The sequence below is a fragment of the Lissotriton vulgaris genome, chromosome 9 (genome assembly GCF_964263255.1).
Source record: "Lissotriton vulgaris chromosome 9, aLisVul1.2, whole genome shotgun sequence".
NCBI classification, from domain to species: domain Eukaryota; kingdom Metazoa; phylum Chordata; class Amphibia; order Caudata; family Salamandridae; genus Lissotriton; species Lissotriton vulgaris.
In genome coordinates this window covers 594,553,572-594,570,180 of record NC_141697.1, presented here as the reverse complement: position 1 = coordinate 594,570,180, position 16,609 = coordinate 594,553,572, and the positions used below count along the sequence as shown (strand labels likewise).

The window sequence follows — 16,609 nt, the reverse complement described above, 5'->3', positions numbered from 1 at the left end:
ATGTCCGCCTGGCAGCTGCAGCGGCCGGAGTACGTGACGCATTTACGCGAAGCGATTGATCACTTCTGGCGCGAGAACCTGGTGGGGGGTGTCGATGCAATGGTTGTGTGGGAGGCGCTGAAGCCTACGCTTCGGGGCATCGATATAACTTGGTGTGCGGCTGCTCGGCGGAAACGTCGGGAAGCCATTGTGACCGCCGCAGCCCGCGTAGAGGAGCTGGAGCAGCGTGGTCGGATTGGGGGTGACGAGGGCGTTGTGCGGCAGCTCCTGCAGGCCCAACAAACGTATGCTTCGGTCCTATATGAGGAGGCCCGACAGGCGTGGCTCGCCACGCGTAGCAGGGTGTACCAGTGGGGCGATAAGTCCTGCACCATGTTGCATAGGCTTTGCCAGGCAACTTTCCAGCCCCTGGAGCTGCCCGGCCTCACGGCGGATGACGGCTCGGTCGTGACCGACCCGAGTCTGCTGGCGGCTAGCTTTGCCCGCTACTACGAGGCACAATACGCTCCTCGTGACCCTTTGATGGAGGGCGAGATTGCTTCATACCTGGACGGCCTGCTCCCGCAGGCAGTCCCTGATGAGACTAGAACCGCCTTGGAGGCCCCGCTTACATCTGAGGAACTCGGGGAGGCCCTTGGCCAATTGAATACTGGGAAGGCGCCCGGCCCGAGCGGCTATCCTAGCGAATTTTATAAAAAGTTCCATGTCCAGTTGGGACCCCACTTTCGCAGTGCCCTGGAGGCGGCGCGGGCTAAGGGCGAGCTGCCACCAGACTGGCGTCACGCCGAGATTGTGGTATTTTTGAAGCCAGGCAGGGCGCCGGACCGGCACGACTCTTACAGGCCGATCTCCCTTCTCAACGTCGAGGCCAAGATCTTGGCGAAGGCCCTGGCGAACCGCCTCTTGCCCCACATTGCCGACCTGGTCCACCCTGACCAGGCGGGGTTCATGCCGCGCAGGGCCACCAGGCATAATATCCGGCGGGCGCAGGCGGCGGTCGACGCCATGGGTGCTAGGGATGAACAAGCCGCACTCCTTCTTGCAGACATGGACCGAGCCTTTGATTCAGTGAGCTGGGCGTATTTGTTCACTTTGCTGGCCCGCCTCAACCTAGGGCCTGTCTTCCTGTCGTATATTCGTCTCCTCTACACGAATGTCACGGCGTCGGTCCGCGTGGCCGGCGCGGTCTCTGGGCGCTTCCAAATCGGACGTGGTACTCGACAGGGTTGCCCGCTGTCCCCCTACCTGTTCGCCCTGGCCATGGAGCCCCATGCGTCGCGAATATGGACGGACGCCCACCTACGTGGCTTTGTCTGGAACCATGACCTGGCAGACAGGATTGCACTGTATGCAGACGACGTCCTCCTGTTCCTCACTGATCTGCGGCGCTCGGGTCCCCGGGTTTTGGAGATCATGCGGGGGTTTGGCGAGGTCTCTGGGCTTCACCTTAACCTGACTAAATCGACCCTGTGGCTTTTGGGTGGCGGTGTAGTTGCCGACCCATGGGCCGCCGACTTGCGTGTGGCGACGGATGGCCTGAAGTATCTGGGCGTCTTCCTCTCGACCTCGCGGGCAGTGGCCTGGACACGCAGCGTCTCGCCGGTGTGGGAACGGGTCCAGACAGATATTAAAACCTGGTCCAGGATGCCCCTCACGATATTTGGGAGGTCGGCCATCTTTAAGATGGTGGCACTGCCGAGGCTGCTGTACCAACTCCAAAACTTCCCGCACCCTATTGGCATGGAGTGGTTCCGCCAGGTGAACTCTGTGCTGAGCCGCTTCCTGTGGGATGGCGGTGCAGCCAGGGTAGCCTTGAGGACGTGCTTTCTGTCCAGGTACTGTGGTGGTTTGGCCACATCCGACCTCCTCTCCTACTACCAAGCGTCGCACCTACTCGTCCTCAATGAATGGTGGTATGGAGATAGGAGTGACCCGGCCTATGCCCTGGAGAGACTTCTCATGGGAGATCGCACACTCCACACTATTCTCTATTCGACTCGTATACGCCGTGGGTTGCCGTCGGTCACTAAGGTGGTATTTACGGTGTGGCGGCAATCTCTGCGCCGCATGGGTTGGTGGGGCAAATTAACAGCTGAAACGCAGCTGTGGCACAATGGCATGCTCCCGGAACTGGCGGCCCTGGCCGGGTTTGAGGGTTGGGAGGCTATTGGAATTACGCAACTGGGCCAGGTCGTGTCGGGTACCACCCTCAAGTCCTTTGAGGAACTCCGCGCGGAGTTCCAGATGCCTCAGTCCCAGTTCTTCCGCTACCTCCAGCTGCGGCATGCCCTTGCCCCGAGCATTGCCGGTCTTGACTCCCTGCCGGAATTCAGCCCGCTAGAGGCGAAAGTGTTTATGGGGGACTTGGGTGACAAGAAGGTCTCTAGGATCTATCAGTCACTTGTTATTCACTGCTCCTCCACTCTCTGCTCCCTTCGGGAGTCAAGTCAAGTCAAGTCATAACACTTATATAGCGCACTACATACCCAGAGGGTTTCAAGGCGCTTAGGAAGGGGAGGTGGATTATTTGTCAAATATCCACGTTTTAAGCTGCTTTCTGAACGCTAGGTGATTCTGGGTGAGGCGAAGGTAAGCGGGGAGTGAGTTCCATGTTTTGGCAGCCAGGTATGAGAAGGATCTGCCTCCCATGGTGGTTTTGTTGATGCGAGGTACAGTGGCGAAGGCTTGGCTGGAAGAGCGCAGTTGGCGGGAGGGGGTGTAGAAGGACAGTCGAAAGTTGAGGCAATCTGGTCCGATGTCGTAGAGTGATTTGTGTGCGTGGGTAAGCAGTCGGAAAGTAATCCTCTTATTGACGGGTAGCCAGTGGAGGTCTTTAAGGTGACCAGAGATGTGTTCGTTGCGTGGGATGTCTAATATGAGCCTGGCTGAGGCGTTTTGGATTCGTTGTAGTTTCTTCTGGAGTTTAGCGGTGGTACCTGCGTAGAGGGTGTTTCCGTAGTCCAGTCGGCTCGTGACTAGAGCGTGGGTGACTGTTTTCCTTGTTTCGGAGGGGATCCAGCGAAATGTTTTTCTGAGCATGCGAAGAATGTTAAAGCAGGAAGAGGATACGGCGCTGACTTGTCTGTTCATTGAGAGTGAGGAATCCAGGATGACGCCAAGGTTCCGTGCGTGGTCTGTCGGGATGGGTGCATTTCCGAGGGCTTCCGGCCACCAGGAGTCGTCCCATGCAGAGGGGGATTTACCTAAGATGAGGACTTCTGTTTTGTCTGAGTTCAGTTTCAGATGGCTTTGTTTCATCCATTCGGCGACTTCTTTCATTCCTTCGTGTAGGTTAGTTTTGGCGGTGCTGGGGTCCTTGGTGAGAGATAGGATCAGTTGAGTGTCATCCGCGTAAGAGATGATGTTGAGGTTGTGTTGGCGGGCGATGGCCGCGAGGGGGCTCATGTATACGTTGAAGAGGGTGGGACTGAGTGAGGATCCTTGTGGTACGCCGCAGATGATTTCAGAGGCCTCGGACTTGAATGGTGGGAGGCGGACTCTCTGGGTTCTTCCGGTGAGGAACGAGGTGATCCATTCCAGTGCCTTTCCTTGGATTCCGATGTTTCTGAGGCGTTGTAAAAGGGTGCTGTGGCAGACTGTGTCGAAGGCTGCAGAGAGGTCGAGGAGGATGAGGGCGACTGTGTCTCCATTGTCCAGTAGAGTTCGAATGTCGTCTGTTGCTGCGATGAGGGCGGTCTCAGTGCTGTGTTTGGCTCGGAAGCCAGATTGTGAGGGGTCGAGTGATTTGTTGTCTTCGAGGAAGGTGGAGAGCTGGTTGTTGACAGCTTTCTCGATGACTTTGGCCGGGAATGGAAGAAGTGAGATGGGGCGGTAGTTTTTGAGTTCGGTGGGGTCTGCTGTTGGTTTTTTCAGAAGGGCGGTGAGTTCAGCGTGTTTCCAGTCTTCTGGGAAGGTAGCGGAGTTGAAGGAGCAGTTGATGACGTCTCGGAGGTGCGGAGCTATGACGGAGTCTGCTTTGTTGAAGATGTGGTGGGGGCATGGGTCTGTGGGGGATCCAGAGTGGATGGAATTCATCAGGCGGATGGTGTCCTCAGTGGAGATTGGGTTCCAGGCGTTAAGGGTGTTAACGGGGGGAGGATGGTCAGCTGATGGTAGGGTGGGTTGCCTTCCGGGTTGGTTGTCAAAGCTGTTGTGGATGTCAGCAATCTTGTTGTGGAAAAAAGAGGCTAGGGAATCGCAGAGGGTTTGAGAGGGGGTGATGTCGTTAGAGTTGGCCGAGGGGTTGGAAAATTCCTTGACGATGTTGAAAAGTTCCTTGCTGTTGTGGGCGTTGTTGTCAAGTCGATCTTTGAATGCTGTTTTCTTGGCTTTTCGGATCAGTTGGTGGTGAGTACGGATGGCGCTTTTGAAGGCGTCCTTGTTGCTGGTGGATGGGTCTTTTTTCCAGGCCTTTTCAAGGGAGCGGCACAGTTTCTTGGATTTCTTGAGGTCGTCGTTGAACCATGAGGCCTTCTTGAAGCCAAGTTTGTGTTGACGTTTTTTCAGTGGTGCTAAGGTGTCGGCGGTGTTGGATAACCAAACGGTGAGGTTGGAGGCGGCTTCGTTGGCGTTAGAAGAGAGGGCTGGGGAGGATTGAAGGAGTGATGTGGAGATCTGCTCTGTGGTGATTTTGTTCCAGTTTCTTTGCAGAGTTGGTTGGGGGTGGTTGATGGGTTTCGGCTTGTTGTAGATGAAGTGAACGCAGCTGTGGTCAGTCCAGAGGAGATCCGTAGTGTGGCTGAAGGAGACATGGTTGCTGGAGGTGAAGATGGGGTCGAGAGTGTGACCTGCGATGTGGGTGGGGGAAGTGACCAGTTGTTTAAGTCCGAGGTTGGCGAGGTTGTCCAAGAGGGTGGCGGTGTTGCGGTCGTTGATCTTTTCAAGGTGGAAGTTGAGGTCTCCCAGAAGGATGTAGTCTTTGGAGGGGAGCGCGTGTGGAGTGATGAAGTCCGTGATGTCTTCACTGAATTTTGCGCGGGGTCCAGGTGGTCTGTAGAGGAGGGTGCCTCTGAGTGTGGTCTTGGGGTCGATGTGGATCTGGAAGTGAAGGTGTTCAGAGTTGGCGAGGTTGACGTCAGAGCTGGTTGAGATGCGGATTGTTTTCTTATGGACGATAGCGATTCCACCTCCTGTATGGTCGGTGCGGTCCTTGCGTGTGATCTTATAGTCATCAGGGATAGCGATGGCGATGTCAGGGGCGGAGGAAGCGTTCATCCATGTTTCCGTTAGGAAGGCGACGTCAGGAGAGATGGTGTCAAGTAGGTTCCAAAGGTCAATGGCGTGCCTGTGGACTGATCGGGTGTTGAGAAGGATGCATTCTAGGTAGTTGGGGTCGGGAATCTGTGGTGTGGTCGTAGCGGAGATGTTGTCGGTGCCGCTAAATTTGCAGGAGAAGCAGGAGAACGGTCCATGGGTGCGTCCAGGAGCGGCTTGGACGCAGTTGGGGGCGCGACCGGGGTCAAGGGCTAGGAGGGTGGCGGCATCATAGGTAATGCGGGAGGGCTGTGGAGCGCGAGGGGCAGGGGGTCTGGCGCTGGGCGCGGTCCAGGCGCGGACGGGCGTAGACGGGCTTACCTTTGGCGCACCTTCGGCGTGGCCGAAGCGCGTGGACGCTGCGCGTGGAGGCATTGGCCATAAATGGAGGGTGGAGGGGGCGGAGCGTGGGAGGGTCAGCAGCTGGGAGGCGGTAGCGGGGAGGAGGGGCAGGGAAAACAACAACAGCAAGCAAGATGGAGGTCAGAGGGGAGGCGAGGCAGGGGCAGTAGGAGCGAAGAAAATAAATCCAATAATGCACGTTGCTGCCAGGTGGGCCAATACAGTGAAATGCAGTGCAGGGCGGGCGGCGCTACAGTCACAAGCGCTGAGGGCAATGAGATTAAACAAAAACACTGCGCAACTTTGAGAAAAGCAGGCGAGCCGATTTTAAACACGGCGCTGTTTAGTCTAATGCCACTGAAATAAATAATGCAGGCGATACCGTGAGGTTGGATTCAGCAGTGCGATCTCCAGCAAGATAGCAACAATACAGGGAGAGGAGCAAGGAAGGAGCAACCGGTCAGGAGCGAGTCCGGGCGGTGGGAGGTGGACGTGGGCGCCCTTGATGAGGACGATTGGAGGGAGGCGCTGGAGTCCCCGCGCGGCACCGCTATTGCGGTTCGGCTCCGCCTGATACAATTCAAATACTTGCACCGTGCCTATTATACACGTGAACGTCTGTGGAAGGCTGGCTTGATTGCGTCACCGGAGTGCCTGCGCTGTGGGGAAGTGCCTGGCTCCCTGATACATACGGTGTGGTCGTGTGGTCGCCTGGCTGGATTCTGGAGGGGCGTGTGGAGTTGCCTGGCTGAGGTCCTGGGTTGGGATCTTCCTCGTACCCATCGGCTGGGCCTGGTGCATGTCATGGAAGGGGTTGGGGGCAACGTGTATAAGCGCCATCTGTTGCTCCTGGGTCTGGTGGTGGCCAAGCGTGACCTAGCTCGGGCATGGAAGTCTGTGAGGGCCCCCCCTCTGTCTGCATGGAAGGCTGGGTTAGACTATTTCATGGGCCTTGAAAAACCAGTCTTTGAGGCGCGGGGCTGCCCACGCAAACATTTCAAGATCTGGAAGCGGTGGGCCGACTACCGTGGCCTGTCCTTGGATCCCCCAGCAGAGCAGGAGGAGGACATTTGATCGCGGTGACACTTCTGGCCTCGAGTGGCACAGCCCTGGCTGCGCTATAACTGCATCTTCTTTGTACTTCTTCTATGTGTTGCTTTCTGTACACGTGTGGTGGGGGGGGTGTTGGGTACGGGGGGGGTGTAGTTGGGGTTTAGGGTAGGCTGCTAGGGCATCTTTAAAGCTGAGCTTCATTGACACTTGCTGCATTCATTACTGTATATGTCATCATTGCATTGATACTGTTGTGGTGATCTTGGTGTGTGAAGATACCACATCCTTGATACTCTTATGCTCAATAAAATTGGTTGTGAAAAAAAAAAAATCATCTTTTATTCAAAGACCCAAACACACAATGCGTTTAAAGCCCTAAAGCCCTTGTTCGCGTGCAAATTAGTGCAAACGACATGTACCATTTAAAGTTAAAAGTAACCACACCCATTGCTTGACATCACAGGTCACATGATAGTGTGCATAAACAAAAGACTAGATGTTCGGCGTTTGTAGTGATTCTGTCGCAGGTGAAGCTGCAGGTGTGGCAGGTGAAGGGTCCGTGGGTCAGTTTCGGGGCGGCTTGGAAGCAGGTGTGTTTTCGGCCGGTGTTGGGTGTGCAGAGGGTGCTGGCGTCGTGGATTCTTGTGTTGTGGCGTTCGCCTGGTCCAGGGGTTCTGACGCTGGGCACGGACGGGCGCATATAAGAGCCATTCTCCACAGTGATGCATCTTATTCTGTGGCCAGACAGTTTAAACAAACTCATGCAAACAATATCAGTTGCCGGTCTTACTATGTGCTTGACTCAGTTGCCAAACAAAGAAGGGGTGGCAATAGGGAATGCCAGTTACGGCAGTTGGAAACAAAATACATCTTAGAGTTCGATTGTAAATGGCCTAACGGTTTGAATACAACAGAGGATATGCACAATTTTTTATAGATGATTAATAATTTGTAAATACGTATGCCCCTGGTGTTACAAAAATGAAACGGCATTGTAAATTGTAAATGGCTAATGGGGAATGGCTCTGATGAATTGTATGAATTTCCGTTTTTTAGCAATTTTTGTAGTGTTCTCTTTTCCCTCAGATCTGATTTTAATTGAACTAGTTTCTTTTATATGCAGGGTTATATATCTTTTATACAGGTTTTCTAAAGAAGTATTGTGTTCCTTGTGGACATTTTTACTAGGAGAAAGTTATTTTTGAAATATAATACCAGCATTTATAGAATAATAATATCAGATCATGATTTGTCTATATGGCGTCTACTTTAGCACTTTATATTTATATTTGCACTATTTTGCACTGTACACACTGGTTTTGCACTAGAAAAAAAGAGAAAAATTGGATGTAAAAATTATTTTTGTACGTATGCAGGTTTTTGCACATGATCAAACATGGATTTATCAAGTTATATTTTATTATATACAAAAGTCCATAGACTTTAGGCAGAGGTTGGATTTATCCAACATGAGATGGTTTAAAAATTAAATTTAAAAAAATAGCGTTTATGTACATAACATGTCTTTATATTTATATTTACATGTTTATAAAATGAAAATGTGCAATAATTAGCTAACTTTGCCTATAGATTGCGTTATGTTAGTTATAGAGTTTCTAACCCCAGTTTGTGTTTGTACTTTCTCCTAAGACAGAAGGTGGAAGGTGGAAGCTTGGAGGCACTAAACCTTCTGTTATGACAGACGGTGGTAGATGTGAACTTGGTAGTGGATAGACCCAGGACTTTAAGTGGGATGAAAAAACTGAGGGTTTTCTAAAGCTGGTGTGGCAAACCTGTTAAAGGGATGTGGGCCACCAAATTAGGGGTGTGGCCTAAATCATGGGAACTAGCATTTCGTGCTTAAGGAAATCATGAGTTCTCACTCAGTAAAGGATAATAATAAAGCAAAAAACTTTACGGAGAGCAGGTACTTATTTGTGATACATGCCAAGGCCTCCTGTCTTTACTCAGTTACTATTTCACTCGGAATGTCTTGCCTGTCTGCCAGTCCTCTCCCTCTCTGGAAGGCTTCTCTACCTCCGTTACTCCATCTCTATGCTGTTGTCTCTATTACTCCCTCGCTGTCTCTTCTAGCCACGCCACCCCCCCCATGCCTTCTTGATGCTCTTGTGGTTACTCCTCTGTTACTTTCAGTGCTTTCTAGTTACCTCACTGTTACACTCCCTATGTTTCTGGTAGTCCCTCTCATTGTTATTTACTTCCCTGTGGCTATCCGGTCGGCTCTGTCGCTCTGCCTGTCTCCTTCAGTCTCTCCCGTTCTCTCAGTGATATTACTGTTTTTGCTACTCCCTGCTATCTCTGTGCGTACTCCTATCTCCGTTACTGTCTCACTTTCTTGCTCCCTCTCCCACCAACACATCTGCCTTTCTATGGGGGGCTCACCTCCCCCATGTTCTCTTGCCATGATCCATTGACAGCATTCACTGGGCCGCTCTCTTACCTTTGCAGGTGGCTAGCCATTTATTTTCTCCATCACAAGCCTCGCCTTTCATCCTCAGATCTGACATAGAGAGGTCTGTGTTGCTTACTTTCATCATTCGCCTTTTGTTTTATTTAAGTACCAGAGCAGCAAACGTTCCAAAAAGGCCAGGAAGGCTGCTACAGAGTTTGTTATACTGAGTAGGGCTAAAGCAGAGAAACTCACATGTAAGGCCCCTCTTGCTAAAAAGACCAGTATAGAGGGGAGCTCATACTTCATGTCAGTTCCATCTTTGAGCTCTCTCCATTGGTAAGAAGGGAGCTTGAGCAAGCACATCTCCCGTTTACACTCTGGTGCACATGCTAACTCCAACGCTACAGTTTGTGGAAAAACAGGACAGTCTGTGCCAGGACATGAAACAGACCCCGATTGGGACACACTTTGATGCCCCCTTTTAAAAACTGCCGGTGCTAGCCCTGGCAGGACCAGGCCCACATAAAGCCCTGGATAGACCATCACCTGAAGGTGGACAGGTGAGTCTGGGGTGGATGTATTTTTTTCGCAGGACAGAAGGTGGAAGGCATGAGCTTTGTGTGCCTGCATCCTCTCCTACGACAGAAAATGGCAGATATAACTAAGCTAGGGGTGAATATATCTCCCTCGAATAAGGTGGCCACTGTGAGATTATGGAAGATTTACCCTCTTCTATGACTAAATTGGCAGGGGTGAACTAGGGGTGGATATATTTTCTCCTAGAAAGAGAAATTAAGACGGACGAGCTTTGGAATGATATACCCTTTCCCAGGAAAGAAGATGGAATATGTGAGTTAGGTTGTCTTGTAGCACAGAAGGTGGCATGTGAAGGATTGGGGTGGATATATCCTCTGCCAGGTGAAGATCTGGTAGGTGTGAACTCAAGGTCAAAATACCCTCCCTCTGGACAAGGTGGCAAGTTTGAACTTGGTCCTCACCTAGGACAAAATGTGCTAGGTTAATGCGTATGAATGCATAAACCATCTTCTAGGACAGAAGATGAAACGTATGAGTTGATCTGAACTATATTGTCTTTTAACACAGAAGGTGGTAGGTGACTTGGTGTAGAAATACCCTTCCCTGGTACAGAGGATTCCAGGTGTGAACTAGGTCGATATATCCTCTCCTGAGGGAGTTGGCAGGACACCCTCTCCTAGCACAGGAGGTGGCAGGTGTAAGCTCGGTGTATTTAATTTCTCCTAGGTAAGAGGATTTCAGGTGTGAGTTGCTGGTGGTTCTATTCCCCCTAGCACGGATGGCGGCACGTGTAAGCTTCGAGTGACTACCCTCTCCTAAATTAGAAGATGTTAAGTACGAGCTGGGAGTGGATGTACTGGCTCACAGCACGGACGGTGGCAGGTGCGAGTTTGGAGTGGATGCACGCTCTTATAGCACAGAAGGTGGCAAACTGACCAAGCCCCTCACCCACCCCCGAACTCGTAGTACTTACTCCTTCACCTCCTTGGAGCTGAAGTCCAGGTAGCGGTTGCTGATCCACTGCACCTCGAACCAGTCCTTGTAGTGGTTGTTGCCGCAGCACTGGAAGTCCATCTGCAGCTTGTCCACCGTCCGCTTCTGGTAGCAGCGGCCGGGCGTGTCGGTGTCCTTGTAGAAGCGGATGCCGTTCTTCAGGCCCACCTTCAGCGACTCCTCCAGGCTGCCCTTCAGCGCGCAGATGAGGAAGACGGCCACCAGCATGAGGAAGGCGGAAAAGAAGGAGACGACGAAGAGCGGCGCGATGAGCTGCTTCCGGCGTGCGTAGCGCGCGGCGTCCAGCGCGTCCTGGCTCACCTTCCCCGCCAGGAGGTTGATGAGCACGGTGGCCAGGCCGGCCGCCATGATGGTGTTGGGCACGGCGTGGATGGTGGTGTTGTCCATCACCTCGTGATGAATCCAGAGCTGCACCTTCAGGAAGACGCCGAGGGCGAAGGTAAGGCAGCCGGCCAGCACCGTCACCCAGGAGAGCAGCCACAGCGACTGGGCCAGCTTGACCCGGCGCTGGAAGTTGAACTTGGCCTTCAGCAGCACCATCTTGGATGTTTGCGGGATACGGGGCGCGCGTCCGTCTGAGGGTGGGGGGGGGGGGGAGATGAAGACGGAGCTGGGGGCGCGCGGGGGCTTCCCTGCGTGACCTGCCGCCTCTCCCCTGCTGATCCCCGGAGAGGTAGGTGAGCAGAGGACACGGAGGCGCTCACTCCCAGGGATGGGGCTGCCTTGCAGAAGTTGCTGCGACTGCACGATTCGGTCTCCTCCCTCTTGGGTGCGGGGCTCCTGATATAGCACTAATCTTCCTTCCACCCCAGGCAGGCCCGATCCTATTAAAGCAAGAGCTCGGACCGTCCTCTAACTCAGCAACCAGATTCTCCGCTGCCACGGGACACTGATGGGATGTGACAGGGCGACAAGCTCATTAGCGGATACAGGCCTCTAATACCGGACTGACACTGTTCACGCCCATTCATCCCCGCCCCGGCCCTCCGTGCACAAGAAGAAGCTTCGCCGGGGGTTACTGAGGTCATTGGGTGTACAGAAGGCCTCAACTTAGTTGTGGACCCTAACACTTACATTACTGCACTTCGGTGGACGTATTCGGTCCTCGATTGGGTAGGACGTTAGTTCCTGTCTGCCCACGAATCGGAGTGTCTGTGGATGTGGGGGGCTCTCTTTCTCTAGCTCTTAAATCTACAGACAGGGGGGCGTGCTCGCTCCAGAGACTGGGGGAGTGAAGGCTGGATTACCTTTAAGAGACAAGGTTATTTACAGGAGGTAGGAGCGGATGAGACCTTCTTAACCCAGCCGCATTGATCACAACCAATTCCCTTTCACCCTGCATTGTCCAAAACGTCTTCGCACTTCTCAGTTTCCCTTGGTTTCACATCCAGTTCTTACCTCTCAATTTCTTTCTCATTTTAACTCCCACTATTCTTGCCTCCCACCTTGCACTCCCTACCCCCATAATCTACTCCAGTGCCTTGTTTTCTCTATCTGGTTATACTACTCTTCCATTTTTTTCTGCATTCTTCAGTGTTCTTGCGTTGGTTTCCTCCTGCGTAAATATGTTTACATTCTTATCGACCTGTTGTTAAAATAGGCATCTTTTCTTGTCTTAGGCTATTTCTTGGCCATAAACCCACAGATGTGGCCAGAATAGAAATACATTTTCCAAGATGAAAACTGAAGAAGTAGACACAATACTACACCTGCGTTCTCCACGTCTGGACACAGTAATTCAGATGTTTCCCAGAGTACAGAACATACTGCTCAAGATGTGACCTCCAGATATGGAGACAGTAGCTTTGATGATGTCACCAGAAAATGATTTGATTCTTCAGTATGCAATACTACCTGTGCATCTGCTAGATCCGGGCACAGTAATACAGTTGTTGCCCCAACAACTACTCGCAGTACCCCAGACATGGCCCACAGGTATTAAGTTGGTACTCGACATGACGTCACCAGTACAAGACAAACTCCAGATGAGGTCTTCTGTACTGAACTCAGTACCTCAAATGCGTCCAGTATAATTGGGCACAACACCCAGAATGTGACCTTCAGAATTGCTCTCATTACGCCAGATGCAATCTGCATACAAAATTAGAAATGCTGTCATGAACACACTAGTAATCCTTTCTTGCCATACTGGGTCAGAGCCATTCAGTAGTATAATTTAAACTAGATCAGTCCACAAACGGATTCAATATATTTGCCTTGAATACAAGCATGAGAATATCAACAGTACTTTCTAACTCAAATCACGAGAGTGAATGTACCATAGTGATTTGACCTTGCAGATCGTAACTTTTCTTTGGCTGAGAGGAGCCTCACTTCATAAACTCAGTCTCCCAATCCTGAGACAAATCCTTTTGGAATATTCCTAGGCACTGGAATGAGAAAAACTCATACCTGTCAGCTTAGTCACGTGCATTGAGCCATCAGGGTCTGAGGCCACATGGCTTAATGAGTTATGTCTATGATGAGGCACAAGTTGTCAAGCAGCGGGTGTGCAGTTGTTTCAGGAGGGGCTAAAATCTGTGTGTTCTATCTTCAGGTGAAAGAACAAGGACCTACATTTCCATCTTCAAGCCAAGGACAAAATGGATACCTTTGAGGACAAAATTGATACCTTTTGGTTGTAACCTGGTGGGAATAACTTGAGAATGCTGGACAATATAAGTAAATGGACCATGATAGTTAAGGACATCAATGTAAATCTGATTCTTGTCCAAACCTACAATTCATTTTGGCATAGATTTCTGCTCAATTCAGTTTAATTCAGAAATATTTATTCGCATATCGAAGGTATACATAAAAACAAGATAGAACAGTAAACAATAAATTGATATAATAAATACCATAATTGTTTATAGCCTATAAAAACAAACATCGTGACAATCCATAAAAGCAGTGCAAAAACCCTTTATAGGAAAGTTCAGTTAATTATGTCTCCTAGAATAGACAGCTAGTTTCAAAAAGGTACCAACCCAGTAACAAATTTCGTCGCTACATAACGTTTACAAGTATCTAAGGGCAACCCTACATTGAGCGAAACTGGATTTCCTAAAAAATGGTAACAGGATATGCTTAGCAAAAATCTATAAAATTTACAAAAGAAGGTAAAAGGGAGCAAATTTTGCTCCGAGGTGCCGTCACAGGACATGCACTCCTAGGTTCATCTTGGCAAAGCCCAACGGGAAGCGGAGCAAATGATGAACAGTAAGGCCTTAAAGCGGAACATGAGTGACATTTCCCATCTTCACATTTTCCAGGTTAGGTACAGCTCCATACTACGGCTTACTTTCAGATTTATAACATTCAGTGCCCTCCCTTAGCCCTTGCCTCTTCTCAAGATATGGCGATTTTACAGCCCTTTATCAGCCTTACTTATGACGAATTAATTAACTCTGGGCATCCAAGATCTTTTAAAAAGGTTGCAATTTAAGCTATCCAGGGGATAGCTAATCCCTTATCTAGCTGCAGGCAGCCTCTAATAATGTGCCTATTCAGGCTCTCCTCAGAGGTGACCATTACTGATATCCAGAATAAAATTTGAGTTAATTTAATACGATCCTCCAAGTGAGGCACACCTACCTCGCCATGACAAATACAATGAGAACTAGAGGGAGGTTGGTTCAGTAGACACCAGCAAATGCGATTCTCCTCAAGCCGTAAGAAGTGGCTGTTTATAGAACGCCAAACTTCTGCACCGAAGCAGACAATAAGAAACGCTGGGAGCTCCAAATGGACATAAAGGGGCGGGGGGGGGGCAAAGCTGTGCAACTGGCCGGCCGGGGGAGAATTGAGCGCACCTGCCACCCTAGACAACTTGAGCGTGCTAGATGAAATATGCGAAACATAAGACCCACATAAGGAAAACTGTACACACTAACTAATTGCTGCCCCCACATGTTATAAAAGAGCATCCTACATTTATTAGGGCCACATGCCATAATATGTGAGTTACTACATTTGGTACTCAGATTCAGGTTAGCCATAAATACAATAATGGAATCCAACAACCTACGAAGATCAATAGGCTTTCAGGCCATAAGCACCGCATCATCTGTGTACAGTAATGTGGGAATAATCACGCTGCCTATCTTGGTACCGGCTTAGAAACATCCAAATAAAAAGGAGCAAGGTTATGGATGTATAGAATAAACAGTGGGACCATCACACCACCTAGGCGAACACCTCGTTCTAGGCTGAAAACCTCAATAAACTCCTCATATGGGCCAATACGTACCCTGGTCCAAAAAATTTTTGTGGAGTGTGTACAAAAAGTGTACCAAGGCATCATCAAAGCCCAGATCCAGCCACATCCTCCATAATTTAGTACGGTTCTCGAAACAGAAGCATAACCATAAACGGTAGGCACAGCGGGTGGGGCCTATCCATGGTATATTTTGCCACAATAAGGTGTAGGTTAAGGCACTGCTTCACTGTACCCTGTCGCTCTCTGAAAGCGTATTGACAGAAGTGCAGAATGTTATGCTCACATCAGGTTAAAAATGACCCTACCAATGATCTTTATTGAGGTATCGATCAGATAAATGGGGCGCCCACACCTGGGCTCTGACCTATTAAATATTGACACTATCATCGAAAGGGACCAGGAGCACTCGGTAAATTGTTGTGGAACAAGTTGGTAAATACGTTGGCAAGGAGGGTGAAGTGGGGCAAGCTCAGTTTTTGATTTTATAAGGTCAATAAGCACCCTGTTCGGCCCAGGGGACTTAAAGCTAGAGCTTTCAGAAATAGCAACTATCACTTCTAGAGAGAATATACACTTAACATGGTGCCCCAGCCTTTTCCCTATATGGGAGCCAGGTGATGGATGAGCAGAAGACCAGTATATGCTGGTGAAATGCTTGACCCAGTAAATGGTATTTACATGACAACATATCCTATTGGCTGGCGCTCCCCTTGCCGTAGATTGCCCGATCGTATACCAAAAGGCTTTATGATCTTTTTGGTTGGCCGCAGAGGTGAGGCAATCCTCATCGTTAAACTCATCACTCCTTCTTTTGATTTTCTGTTGATATTGCCATCGAGCACTCACTACCTTGTGCAGAATCCTAGCGCTGGTGAGAAGTGCTTTCTTGAGTTGCCTATTGGCACGTGAACAATGAGAATCAAACCACCTCCTACCCTCATGGTTTCTCCGCACTGGTTTTAAGAAGGTTGTTCTAATATGACCACAAAGCTCCTCGAAGTGATACTGAACGTTAAGACCCTTAGATACCCCGATTTCTGCTCCTAATCAACGTAGCCTAGTGAATAGAGGTACTTGACTTGACTGCTCTTAAGCTCATACACCACCTCAATCAAACAGCAGTGCCCTAAAACAGCGACTTTTTATTTTATGTGTATTTATAAAGCGCAGACGTTCGCTCCCAAGGGAGCATCATGGCGCTGAGCAAACTGCAGTTGATAACTGAAGAAGTGGGATGTGATGAAAGATTGAAACTAGATGGCAGCCAATACAGAGGTGTCTGATTGTTGATAGACCCATGTCTTGAGGTGCTTTCTGAAACTGTTCTAATTTTAAATAAGTCTAAGGTTGACTGGCAGGTTGTTCCAGGCTTTGGCTGCCAGAACAGTGAAAGATTTCCCACCTTTAGTCTTGTATTTGAATCTGGGAATTGTGACAAGATTTGTCCCAGAGGATCTCAAGCAACGCGGGGGATTATAGCGCGTAAAACGATTTGCAAGATAGTGGGGCCCTGTGTTTTGCATAGATTTGAAAACTGTAAGGAGCAGTTTAAAGAGGATTCTTTTATGCAACGGTAACCAGTGCAGAGATTTTAGTGCTGCTGACGCTGATGACCTTCTGGGGAGTTGTAACACCAGTCTGGCCGCTGCATGTTGTATACTTTGCAGCTTTCTGAGGGTGGATTTTTTCACTCCGGCCATTAAACCATTGCAGTAATCAACTAAACTTTATAAACTGAGAAAGACTGACACTGAAGTAGATCAGTGAGGTGAGAA

General features: G+C 50.0%; 1 protein-coding gene across 1 annotated transcript in view; it reads right to left on the bottom strand.

Moving 5' to 3' along the window:
- The window catches only part of ROM1 (retinal outer segment membrane protein 1), a 115,620-nt gene extending 104,278 nt beyond the window's left edge, over positions 1-11,342 (bottom strand). Inside the window, exon 1 of the mRNA XM_086936703.1 lies at positions 10,572-11,342. Coding sequence (XP_086792829.1) covers positions 10,572-11,152 — 581 coding nt within the window. The 5' untranslated portion in view covers positions 11,153-11,342. The remainder of the gene's footprint in view (positions 1-10,571) is intronic.
- Positions 11,343-16,609: the final 5,267 nt, after the last annotated feature.